The sequence below is a fragment of the Lampris incognitus genome, chromosome 19 (genome assembly GCF_029633865.1).
Source record: "Lampris incognitus isolate fLamInc1 chromosome 19, fLamInc1.hap2, whole genome shotgun sequence".
In the NCBI taxonomy this organism is placed as follows: Eukaryota; Metazoa; Chordata; class Actinopteri; order Lampriformes; family Lampridae; genus Lampris; species Lampris incognitus.
The window spans coordinates 34,214,803-34,228,216 of record NC_079229.1 but is presented as its reverse complement, the minus strand read 5'-3'; the positions used below and the strand labels follow the sequence as shown (position 1 = coordinate 34,228,216).

The following is a 13,414-nucleotide window of genomic DNA, read 5'->3' as shown; positions in this document are numbered from 1 at the left end:
GGCTGTGGTCAGTGAGCCTGTGCTTGGTAAGGATGTGTCTGTGCTGACTGTCTCTGACAGTGGACAGACAGTCAGCCAGTTTGTGTTCTCTCTTTAGGGCCCCATAACATTCTGCTTTGTGTTGTCATTTGGTTTCTGTGCCCCAGTGTTCCACATACGAGTGTTTGCATTGTGTGATGATGTGGTTCTAGTCTGTGGTTGGTTAGCAGTGCTGGTCTGAAACTCATCTGTGTCAGTGGTTACGGGGTCAGTTAGTTTCACAACCAGCTGACTGAGGGGACTCTTTCTTACCTCCTGGATCTGGAATGCTTTAAATTGCTATGTGTGGTGGGGACTTGATTTAAGGTGCATCCAGAATTTTGGATGTTTATTATCAATGGGAAACGGCCTAATTCTGCCCTACATGCATGCAAGCTCTCTCTCTCTCTCGCACTCTCTCTTGCTCTTGCTCTCTCTCTCTGTCTCACTCTCTAGCTCTTGCTCTCTCTCTCTTGCTCTTGCTCTCTCTCTCTTGCTCTTGCTCATGCTGTTTCTCTCTCTCTTGCACTTTCTCTTGCTCTTGCTCATGCTGTTTCTCTCTCTCTTGCTCTCTTGCTCGTTCTCACGTGCTCTCTCTCGCTTGCTTGCTCTCTCTCTCTGTCTCACTCTCTAGCTCTCTTTCTCTCACTCTCTCACTGTCTCTGTCTGTCTCTCTGTCTCTCTCTCTCTCTCTCTCTCTCTGTCTGTCTCTGTCTCTCTCTCTGCATGTGTGTGGAGTGTGTGCGGGTTGCGGTGTGTACAACAAGAGGCTGCAGGAGTGTTTCTCAGTCTTCAGTGTGTGTGACAGCACTTTAGCCTGAGTCTGATAGGAGGCATGTTTACATAGCTTCCCTTCCTTCCTCTATTCCATTTCCTCATTTCCTGTACATGCTCTTGTGTGTGTGTGTGTGTGTGTGTGTGTGTGTGTGTGAGAGAGAGAGAGAGAGAGAGAGAGAGAGAGAGAGAGAGAGAGAGAGAGAGAGAGAGAGAGAGAGAGAGAGAGAGAGAGAGAGAGAGAGAGAGAGAGAGAGAGTGACATTGTGTGCTGCTGCTGCTGGGTTGGGGTTGGTAACGGTGTTCTTATGTTAACAGCCTACACATCTCCGTCACATAAAAAAAAGTGAGTACGTGTTATGTGGTGCACTAAACAAGGAAAGCGCAGCTCGGTTCTCGTGGCTGACCCATGTCTAGACGCTGTAATTGGCTGATTAGGGGCCTGTAAAACTACGATCAAAGCCAGGGTACATTTCACTGTTTTGCTGATGATTAACCAGAAAATACATGTGAAGAGGTTTCCAGTTGTGTGAAACATTGTAAATGGGGCCGTTCATTTCATGTTCTCATAGTGTAAACACACACACACACACACACACACACAGCATATGACGGCTACAGTGTAGCTCATTTCCTCAGTCAGCAGCATGAGCCATCTGCACTGAGGGTAACTTTGAGGGTCAATATCCTCTTTTAAACAAAAGACTTAACGGTGTACATCACCAAAACACTCCCAACTCTGCTGCTCGTCATGCGTTAGCTCATAAGTCACGGCGGCAGCCCTTCCTCTAGCTATCATCATCATCATCATCATCATCATCATCATCATCCATGTGACCCCCTCGGGAGCATCAAATGCACCGGGCTTTAATTACACGGCGAACGCCGGCGTAGCAGGGCCGGCCCTTCAGGGCCCCTCTGGTCCCGGGAGATGTGCGCAGGGAGGCCAGACGGGCTCTTTGTAGCCCCCATCCCTTCACCGCCTTTGTCTCTCCATCTCAGAGGTCCCCTGGGTGAGGCGCACGGTGGGCGTCCCATGTGTTGTCACTGGCTAATGATAAAGTAGCTGCCACGGCTCTCATGAATTATGCAGAGCGGCGAGGAAGCGACTCCACCCTCAGTTATGTAAATTTCACCTCCAGACAGAGGGGGGAAAGTTGGGCTTGTTTTGTCCTCGCTCTCAACCCAGTTTTGTTAGACAGTGACGTAGTAGCAGTGGAGCTACTCAGGTGTATCACAAGGTGCACGTGTCACTGAGGAGAACGAGTAACCCCATGATCCGCTGACATGGATTTAAAGTAGGTTACACACCCAGCATCCCACTGCATCTGCATTCACTCTGTGTGTGTGTGTGTGTGTGTGTAAATGTGTGCAGCCATGCGTGGGTGTGTGTATGTGCAAAAAAAACAACAACCCAGTGTGAGTGTGCATGCCTGCTGGCTTGGCTTTTCTCTGTGCATTCTTTATGCGTTTGTGGTCGTACATGTCTAATTATGTTGTAACTTGGGCCTGCGAGTGGCCCGTCATCCCTGCATCACAGCGACTTAGGCAACCCGCCCATGCAGAAAACGAGCCCTGCCTATAAATAACCCGGCCTGGGCCGGGCAAGGCCGGGCCGAGGCACCGGGGCTATGTATGGCACACAAGCCACTTACGCCTGGCAGCCATTGTGTGTCATTATGTCATGATGGAGGGAGCCCACGCCGCCCAATACCCATCTCTCTCTGTCAATAACGACAGCCGATGGCCGAGCCCGTAACCTCTGGCAGTAAATGGACCGGTCAAGCTGCTCCTCTTACAGCGACAAATCTAGTTTTCCCTGACATCTCAACTTTAATATCCTTTGTCAATTTGTCCACTGGGGTTGAAAGCATTAGGAAGCCCCGGGGCAACAACACGACACACAAATGACCCGCTTGACTTGTGCAATCACTTTGAACCAACAGAGATGTGATTCAGTTGTGCAGCGAATGAGAAAGCGTACCGCGCTGACCGTGACACTGTGACGGCGGTGCGCTCGGAGGGCTTGTTGTGTCACGTCTGCTGCTCTGTGGGCCATAAAGTGGATATGCAAAACTCATCGCCGGTCCTGGGACCTGCAGAGCCTGACCGCATTATAGCACCCACTGGGAAAGTAATAGGCTCTTTGTGTGTGTGCGTGTGTGTGTGTGTGCGTGCATGCATGTGTGTGTGTGTGTGTGTCTGTGCTTGTGTGCATTGTTATTGTTGCTGGATCTTGCCATGGCAGGTCTGCCGGCCCGGTAGGTGAGTGTCCGTCGCCCTGTGTGTTGTCACTGAGCCAGGCCCAGATTTACTGCTATGATGGAGAATATTAATCTGACCCCGGCTGTACTGGTGCTGCAGCAGATGGTACTTGACAAGCGGAAGATTCACAAAGGATGAGAGCCAAGAACCTCTCTCACAATAACCTTCCTACCCATCTACCTATCTGTCTGTCTATCGATCTTTGTCTCTGTGAGTGTGGGAAAAGCCTTCGGACAGCAGGTCTTCACTACCTTATAAGAAGTAACAGGAGCCAGTATTTGTAGTATCAGTCCTGCTAATAGCCAGTATTTGTAGTATCAGTCCTGCTAATAGCCAGTATTTGTAGTATGAGTCCTGCTAATTGCCAGTATTTGTAGTATGAGTCCTGCTAATTGCCAGTATTTGTAGTATGAGTCCTGCTAATTGCCAGTATTTGTAGTATGAGTACTGCTAATAGCCAGTATTTGTGGTATGAGTCCTGCTAATAGCCAGTATTTGTAGTATGAGTCCTGCTAATAGCCAGTATTTGTAGTATGAGTCCTGCTAATAGCCAGTATTTGTAGTATGAGTCCTGCTAATAGCCAGTATTTGTAGTATGAGTCCTGCTAATAGCCAGTATTTGTAGTATGAGTCCTGCTAATAGCCAGTATTTGTAGTATGAGTCCTGCTAATAGCCAATATTTGTAGTATGAGTCCTGCTAATAGCCAGTATTTGTAGTATGAGTCCTGCTAATTGCCAGTATTTGTAGTATGAGTCCTGCTAATAGCCAGTATTTGTAGTATCAGTCCTGCTAATAGCCAGTATTTGTAGTATCAGTCCTGCTAATTGCCAGTATTTGTAGTATGAGTACTGCTAATTGCCAGTATTTGTAGTATGAGTACTGCTAATTGCCAGTATGTGTAGTATGAGTACTGCTAATAGTCTCTGGGTGTTAGTACTGAAGGTACATCTTATTTCAACTTAGATCTTCTTATCGGCTGCTTCCTGCTGATCTGATCGGATCTGAATCTCATCACCTGATAATCTGGTCGACGATATGAGTACTGTGTAGCACATACATCTACTACTACTTCACGTAGTACTACTGTGATGCTTACTGTACAGCGCTGTATGATGGCAGTTGTTAACACGTCAACATAGATGCTAATTTGCTAATCACTGGAGCTCTTGTAGGTCACGTTGGATAAAAGCGTCTGCTAAGTGGAATAGGTGTGAATAATGTGAGTGTAGAAGCGTCGGTATTAAATGATGGATTCGACAGACAGTCGTGATTAACTAAAATACATACAGGCACAGATACAGACCGGAGACTGTGAAATACGTCTTCACCGCTGGAAGTTATGAGCAGCTGGTGTGTTTGCAGTGGCTTCTGATCATAAACTACCAGAATAAAGCCCAGGGTGAGCAGGCTGAGCTCAATCTCACTTATTTTCCTGTTAAAGCCGACCAGCGTTGGCCTGCGGCTAGCTTAACATCACCTATAGGGGGCGGTAAAGAGGCGTTGCGAGGATACGGATAAGCGGTGCAATGTTTGGGTGGGGGGGGGGGTCACTTTCTCGATAATCCAGCAGCAGAATAGTTTAGGACTAAAGTTCCCAGGGAAAGCTGCGGGACGAGGACGAAGCGAGGCGTTCAACTCGACTCACAGCAACGTGTGTTTGCTTAACTTGACGAGGGAAACAGCTGGACAGTTGCCCCCCCCCGCCTCCCCCCCACCTCCTCCCCCCCCCCCCACACACACAGTAGTTCGGGGCAAGCCTAGTGCTGACCATCTGTTCTTACCTGTGACATTTGGGGTCTCAGGTTGATCCCCTTCAGGTTGATGGACTGGGGTTTGAGGTTGTTGAGCAGCTGACAGAGGAGGACCCCGTCCCGGAGGGTCTGGGCCAGGTCGAATACCTGCGCGTACTCCCACGTCACGCGGTGGTTGGCGGGGAGCACCTTGCAGTGGATCAGCCACAACGCGCACTGTCTCCAGTACTCCATCATGATGCTGCCGAGTTTGGCCGGACCACGCCGGGATAACCGTCGCTGCGTTTAGAGTCCCCTTCCTCTTCTTCCTCTTCTTCCTCGTCTTCTTCTTCTTCTTTAGATCGACGACACGCCGTTAACAATGGTAATAATAACGCTGGTGCTGGTGGTGGAGGTGGTGGAGGAGGCAACAGCGAAACGCGTCCATGTTCGATCCGCGCAAAACGAAAGCGACAAGTCAAAGTCGTCGGTGAGACGTGAGTCCACTTTTCTGCAGCATTGTTCAAAAGAAACGAGAGAGAGGAGAAAGAAGGAGACCGACCCCCCCCCTCGTCTCCGGATCAACGAAGGTCTGAATGAATGACGGGAAGCGATGAGCAGCCGGGTCGGTGGGCGAGCGGCACGCCGCGCCACGGATAACGGTCCGGTCGGTGTAAATGACGCGCACGCTGCGCCCTCTTCCTGCACCTCCTCTCTCGCTCTCTCTCTCTCGCTCCCTCTCTCTCTGACACACACACACACACACACCCCCTCCACCCCTTTCAACACTTCCTCCGCCTGCCACCCGTCGTCTGCATGCTGACCGTGTGAAATTACAGCGGAGGAGGGAAGAAAACAAGCTGCACGTGCGGTCCACAACTTATGAGCATGATTGTTCGGCGCTCATCGAAAAGGACAAATATGCAAATCGCGCCCAGCTTGCGTGTGTCCCGTTCGGCGGCAGGCGGGGTCGTGGTCTGTTGCGGGTCTTGGCTGCCGGGCCGCTCCGTGCTCTCTGCGCCGCTGCGGGAGCCTCTGCAGCCCACACGCCGACTTACCCTTCATACGCGCGGGTGCGGCGACACGCGGCGGAGGAGAGCGTCACCACGAGCCACGACAGGTGGTGCGGTGTCGGTGCTGTTTTGGGTGGCGAGTGAACCGGTCGACTAAAGGGTCCGACCCGTTAGCCGACGGGCTAGCGAGTCTACTCGTCCGCGGTCGTCACACTACCCCGCCCCCCTCCTTCGGGAGCACCCACGCACGCTTCCGATGGCCTCACGGCCTCGCCATCCCACTTCCGGCACCAACGTAGTGCAAGCGGTTACTTTGTTGCCCGGTGCGGGATTCGATACTGGGTGTACTGCGCCACTAGGCGGCGTCGCTAACCGCTCGGCTAAAGGCTCAGACCCGCTAGCTAGGGGCTAAAGGGTCCGACCGGGTCTACTCGTCCGCGGTCGTCACACTACCCCCCCCTCCTCCTTCGGGAGCACGCACGCACGCTTCCGATGGCCTCACGGCCTCGCCATCCCACTTCCGGCACCAACGTAGTGTAAGCGGTTACTTTGTTGCCCGGTGCGGGATTCGATACGGGCTGTACTGCGCCACTAGGCGGCGTCGCTAACCGCTCGGCTAAAGGCTCAGACCCGCTAGCTAGGGGGCTAACGGGTCAGACCCGCTAGCTAGGGGGCTAACGGGTCTTATTAGTAGTTTACAGTAGCGAATTCGGGCTTGACCAGCCCTGCCCGCATTCATTACGTCACTGTGCTTCGTCCCCCTATGGGCGGGGCTGGTCCAGTGGGCTGGTCCAGTGGGCTGGTCCAACTCCGCCTTCCCGCAGGCTGCAGCCATTACGATCTCAAATGGGGGGGGGCGCCGCGAACCGCCGCAGCCGGGACGCGAACCCGGATCTCCCGCACCACGCGCTACTACGTTAACCAGTCGACTAAAGGGTCCGACCCGTTAGCCAAGGGCTAGCCGGTCTAGCTATCCCGGATCGTTAACGTACAGTGGAAGATGACAGAAAGCCTTTACCAATATCATGAACATGAACAAGGGGTTTTTGATGTGCAGACGACATTTCCACACCCAACAGTCCAGACCAACTTGTCCCGGGTGTGTTTTATGCCCGCCTCTGCAAAAACAAAAGCTAGAGGCTAAAACACAAAGTGTATTTGATGAAGCTGAAATATCCATCCACTAAATTACATGTGTACTTACATCCTTATATATATATAATATTATTTATATATATATAATAGTTGTATACTGTCATCTTGTCAGGTACCTTATTTGTCCGGGGGAGTACTTTGTGTGATCATAAAGACATGTACTAGAAAATATAGTGCATTCATACCCGTAGAAGGTCAGAGGTGAGCTTGCGTAAGGTATCCTGTGCTCGGGATTAAAGGAACACTATTTTGCCCCCTCCTCTCCCTCCCACACACATGCACACATACTTGTAGTAGGCTAACTAAAGCCCTGTTACATGGGCTGCGGTGATCAGATGCCAGTGGTAGCACAGTGGGCTAACCATTGGCACAAGTTGTGGCTGTCAGTTACGCGCTACTGAGAAACGGACGAGGGAACCTTTGCGAGTCAGATTTGACTTGGTTTTCGTGTACCGCACTGAGATGCTATCACAAGCAGTCAGTGTTATTTCACCGTGACTATGCCAGTGCACTGCGGAAACACTGTGGAGGACCAAAACTGCCAAATTCCTCCATAAAACACTGCACGGCAGGGCGTCCGGGTGGCGTGGCAGTCTATTCCGTTGCCTAGCAACACAGGGATTGCAGGTTCGAATCCCCGTGTTACCCTGTTACCCATAACTGTAGTCCGCTGACTTCCGGTGTCTACTGCAGCGGTCACACCAGCTTCCCGTTTGTTGGCGTGTGCTATTGACAATGGCATATTTTCGCGATGCCTGCAAGATTTACCATGGATAAATGTCAACGACATGCACAGAAGTGTCGACAAACTTTCACCTGCACCTCCCAGCAAACGGGCGACAAGTTTCAAGCTGTACATATCAAGTTAGGTCCACAATTATGAGGATGAGGACACTCGTCCTCATAGTTATGGACGTAACAAGTCAGTGGACTATAGTTATGCACAGAGCCAATTGGCTGTGTCTGCAGGTGGGGAGCTGGATGTGGGTATGTGTCCTGGTCGCTGCACTAGCGCCTCCTCTGGTCGGTCTGGGCGCCTGTTCAGGGGGGACTGGGGGGAATAGCGTGATCCTCCCACGCGCTACGTCCGCCTGATTAAACTCCTCACTGTCAGGTGAAAAGAAGCGGCTGGCTATTCCACATATATCGGAAGAGACATGCAGTAGTCTGCAGCCCTCCCCGGATCAGCAGAGGGGGTGGAGCAGCAACCGGGACGGCTCGGAAGAGTGGGGTAATTGGCCGGGTCCAAAAGAAAAGGGGGAGAAGAAAAAAAACTGCACGTCAGGTGGGACTCACAAATGGCTTTTGGTACATTCACAAATGCCTACGTGTTTTTCCTCAAGTGGTTTCAGGGCAGTACATTTGCCCTCTCGTATTTCCTGCTGCAGTGTTGGGGTGCCACTTCACAGCAGGGCCAACATCACGAGGGGTTTATAAGTGGTTATAGTTGTGACTGCACGAGCGAAGCGGTTGTTGTGTAAGTGGAAAAGACCTGAACCATGTGGTCCATAACAACAGGGGTACCTCATAAGGCTGAGTCCCTACTGCAGCAGCCTGGGTTCGAATCCGGCCCGGGCCCTTTGCTGCATGTCATCCCCTCGCTCTTTCCTGTCTCTCTCTACTATCACTAGGAAATAAAGGTGGACAATGCCAAAAGAATAGTCTTATAAAACCAGACATCTGTTATCATTACAGTTAGATTTTCAACAACTGAAAGATGTAATCCCTCTTCTCTGCAGCCTCACCCTCTTCTCTCTGACAGTGGATGAGCAGGGGGAAATGGAGTGAAGTAATACGGCTCGCTGAGCTATCTAGCCGGAAAAAGTGAAGCGGCAGCGCACTCTGTCATGGACATTATGCTCCTGTTGCTGTGGAATTACAACAGAACATTATTTTAGTTTCCCTCGGCCTTTGCCAATTATGTTCGCAGCAATTACGCCGACATCCTCTGGATTCAAACTGTCAGAGAGGTTGTCACTACAGTCACGCTGAATTAAAATGGAAGGAACGGTACGTTTGTCATAGAAAAAAATCTAACTTCCTGCCTACTCCTGTCTGGAGGCTTTCCGTGGATGTGATTAGCACCTGCAGCACAGAGTGCGTATGTAGGCCTATGTCATGACATACATGATAAAAACTCCACATGATTAACCTCACCTACTTTCTTGTGTGCAGCCACTGCAGCTGTAGCTGTCTCTGCTAGCAGAATCCACGAGAACACTGCATTCAACACCAATTAGTATGAAGCGCCATAATGATCTCCTTTCAGTGCAAGTACCACCATGTGAATATGGCACTGTTGTCAGCCATGAAAGGAAATGGAAATTGCCCTTGGATACCGTGTCGTCTGGTTGTGCCCAGGCGTCAAATCAAAAGTTTGTTCATGGGGATAGAAAGAATAGATGAGCTGCTGAAAGGAAACTGTCAGGGTGGCCTTTGTTCAGCCCCTGCCAGGTTCTAGTCTATTATGGCTGCACTATGGAGCACAGCTGCCGTGCCTTACAATTTACTGACGACACATTCAAGTTCCTCTTAATGTCATTAAGCTCGGTTACAGTAAGGTGTCTGTGGGTTTGTAGCTTGTAATACCGAGATCTGTAATATGTCTGAGCGCTGTGTTTCTGTATGTCTGTTGTAATGCCACTAGGAGGCGCCATGCAGTCTGCTGGAAGAGTGATGCGTGACGTCACACAGACTGAATGCAGAGAAACTCCACCGGTGTCACTCTTCAACACAAGAGAGACAAAACGCCTAAAGCCCAGATCATCTTCATCCTGACTGGGAAGGCAGCCAGTATGACTCAGACCAACGGTGTCCTTTTGCTCCCAGTCTTACTGGCCGTGTGCTGGGCCCACGTGACGTTAGAGCGTTTACACAAGGCATCCGGTGGATTTCTCTGATGCCTTTTTTTTTTTTTAACATGGCGATGCTGGTCGCATGGCTTGGGTCCTGGACTGTTCCGGTGGGGTCTGGACACTGCTTGGCGTCCTGCACATCGTAGTTTTCATAAATTTTATAATGCCATTAAAATTCTGTTATCCTCTTTCAATGTTGTGTTCTGCCAGAGGAGGCGCTAATGCAGTGACCAGGACACACACCCACAGCTGGCTTCCCACCCTCAGACACGGCCAATTGTGTCCGTAGGGATGCCCGACTAAGCCGGAGGTAACACAGGGATTTGAACCGGAGATCCCTGTGTTGGTAGGCAACGGGATAGACCGCTACGCTACCCGGATGCCCCACATACTATGCAGTTGGAACGCGCTACATACTCATTTTGACGTCATACTTGGTATGAATAGTACTGTAGCGAATGCAGGGGGGCAGCCGGGAACTGCCGCAGCTGGGACTCGAACCCCTGTCTCCCGCACTACGGGCAACTACGTAACCATTCGACTAAAGGGTCCGACCCGTTAGCCAAGGGCTAGCAAGTCTGTTTATCCGTGCATGTTACAGTACGTTAGTAGGCGGTTCCGAACACAGGGTGACTCTCGGATGGATAGGAGCTCAGCAGGGCATCTATCCAGGCATGCAGGAAGATGTTTTGAGTAGGGGGGCTGCCAACTAAAACGACAAGTATTGTGGGGAGCCGGCATGGAAGAACGAGTCGAGGGGCAGAGATCTCGTCTTAATCTCAACTCTCGTGCCCCGTACACCACAAGACCCCGGAAGGGCTCTTTTATTCACACCGGCCAGAACGGACCAGAACTGACAACGACGTAACGAGTGTTTCCCTCCTCCATGTGACAACAGGTGGCGACATCAGCCCCACTGCCCTACAGTCAGTAAACGGTCTCCTACTTAGTCTGAGTCGAACCCCCAAAGCAACAGCACAAGAATAACCACAGCATGAACGCCACGTCATTAAAACACAACTTTAAATCTAACATTAACTATCCCATCAGCCATTGCACTCCCCCAGCGCAGAACCGCCGCCGACAGTCAGAGCGACCGCCTCGCCGGTCACTACAGTATGACGTCATTGTTTGGTTTGTGAGGCGCGTGTGGAGCAGATGTGGAATGGAGTGTTTCCTCGCTTCATTATTACACATGTACATTCCACACAGCCCCGCCCACTGTTTACAATACAGCACAGCCCCGCCCACTGTTTACAATACAGCACAGCCCCGCCCACTGTTTACAATACAGCACAGCCCCGCCCACTGTTTACAATACAGCACAGCCCCGCCCACTGTTTACAATAAAGCTGTTTTATTTTTCTGCATTTGTACGTTAGGAAAAGTTAGGCATAGCTCTTGCGTCTAAGATGTTACATAGCCACCTGTCACTACTGGGGGGGGGGGTGGGCTGCACCCACCACTAGGGGGAGCTGCAGCCCCCTTCCCACGCGAACGTGTATTTTCTGTGACTGCAAATAAGTTGCCCACAAACGTCTTGTCTCAGATGAGTTGTGTAAAACACTTGGCTGACACTGGGGGGCTTTGTGTCCCGGCCAGTGGGGCGGTGCAGAGGCAGATTACTGTGTCGGGGGTCAGCGTCTGCCCCCGCCATCCTACACATTTCCCTCCGCCGTCCTGCCAGATGATCCAAATCCTCAAAGCTCTCTCTCTCTCTCTCTCTCTCTCTCTCTCTCTCTCTCTCTCTCTCTCTCTCTCTCTCTCTCTCTCTCTCTCTCTCTCTCTCTCTCTCTCTCTCTCTCTCTCTCTCTCTCTCTCTCTCACACACAAACATATTGGACACTGGCCATTTTTGCTGTTTGTTTTTGGCAAGCTAAATGTAAAGAGGTGCATCGTGCTGGTGTTGCTCAGTTTATTGACAGGGTAAATGCCCGTCAACATCATTTACCCCGTCAATGACGGGCCTGTTATCGGTTTATCATGAATGTCACAACCATACCCATGATATACTGCAGTTGCACAACTTTATGTTCACTTTTCTGTTAACAAATTTGTTTTCAAGCATAAAAAGCTATGTTTCTGACCCTCTTAGGCCCACAGTTATAAATAAACTCGTCCCGGCCCGACATGTAATGCACCAGAGCCACTTTGGCCCGTCCTTTTCTGTTTGGTATTGATTTGTCTGGGTGATATGAGCCTCTTTTGCTTTCTATTTTACCGGATTAGGAGGCCCAGTGGAGAAATCAATAGTCTGAGACAGTCCGGGGGTAAAAGCGGACTTGGGCCGGGCCTTCCTGGGTTTCATCAGAAAACGAAACACCGGAAGGGATCAGGTGGAGGCTGCTCGGGTCGGTGGCAGTTAGCTGGAACGCGGTGAGAGAGAAAGAAAGAGAGAGGGAGTGCAATAGAAGAAAGAGAAAGCATAGACCCTGTGATGGACAGGTCACTGGTCTGGGGGGGGGGGGGGTCTCTCTGTCTTCTGACCCCAGTGCATGCTGGGATAGTCTCTATGACTTTGTAACACTGTCATATATAATAAATACTCTCAAAATAGCCATCCATTATCCAAGCCACTAATCCCGATTGGGGTCTTTGGGATACTGGAGCCTGTCCCAGCAGTCATTGGGTGGCAGGCAGGGAGACACCCTGGACAGGCCGCCAGACCATCACAGGGCCCCCACACACACACACATGCACACCTAGGGACAATGTAGTACGGCCGAGTCACCTGACCTACATGTCTTTGGACTGTGGGAGGAAACCGGAGCACCCGGAGGAAACCCACGCAGACACGGGGAGAACATGCAAAGTCCACACAGAGGACGACCCGGGACCACCCCCAAGGTTGGACTACCCCGGGGCTTGAACCCAGGACCTTAGGCGACTGCACTAACCACTGCGCCACCGTGCCGCCAGATATATTTATATGATAAATTTCACAAACATTATCAATATAATCTGTTCATTATTTATTGTTATGTACAAATTACATAATGAACAAACCTTGGCTTTTACGTGGAAGTCGAAAGAGTCTTCAAATATGCAAATAAAAAGTAAAAACATCAGTAAAAAAAAGACATCAGTAGATACTGAAACAAGGGTGCTGGTTTATTTAAAACTGCTACCAGTGAGCAAAGAGCATTGAACGCCATCTGAAACCTTTATTACGTGCAGCAGTTCTAAAAAAGAGGAAGTTTAAACTGCTCGTCATTTGCTCCAGGACACAATGACATAGACTAAACATTTCAGAGTCAAAGAAATACATCTATCATTACTATTGTAACGTGCATGGATAAGTAGACACGTTGGTCCTTGACTAACGGGTCGGACCCTTTAGTCAACTGGTTAACGTTGTCGCTTGCGGAGTGGGAGACACGGGTTCGCGTCCCGGCTGTAGTGACGGTCTCCCAGACTGCCCCTCGAATTCGCTGCACTATTAATAATGACAGATATCTATAAATTGATCAAAGCACGCTAGACGGTTGAAAAGTCCTCACATTTCAGCTTGTCACACATTTCTATGGTGAGGATTAACACTAAGTTATTTAACTTTAACTTCCTTTTTTACCAGTTTTAATCAGTGCCAAATTTAAATGTAG

The 13,414-nt window shown here is 50.4% G+C and overlaps 1 protein-coding gene across 1 annotated transcript in view; it reads right to left on the bottom strand.

Moving 5' to 3' along the window:
* The window catches only part of LOC130129663 (guanine nucleotide exchange factor VAV3), a 127,699-nt gene extending 122,314 nt beyond the window's left edge, over positions 1-5,385 (bottom strand). Inside the window, exon 1 of the mRNA XM_056299253.1 lies at positions 4,841-5,385. Within this exon, the coding sequence (XP_056155228.1) occupies positions 4,841-5,047 (207 nt within the window). The 5' untranslated portion in view covers positions 5,048-5,385. The remainder of the gene's footprint in view (positions 1-4,840) is intronic.
* Positions 5,386-13,414: the final 8,029 nt, after the last annotated feature.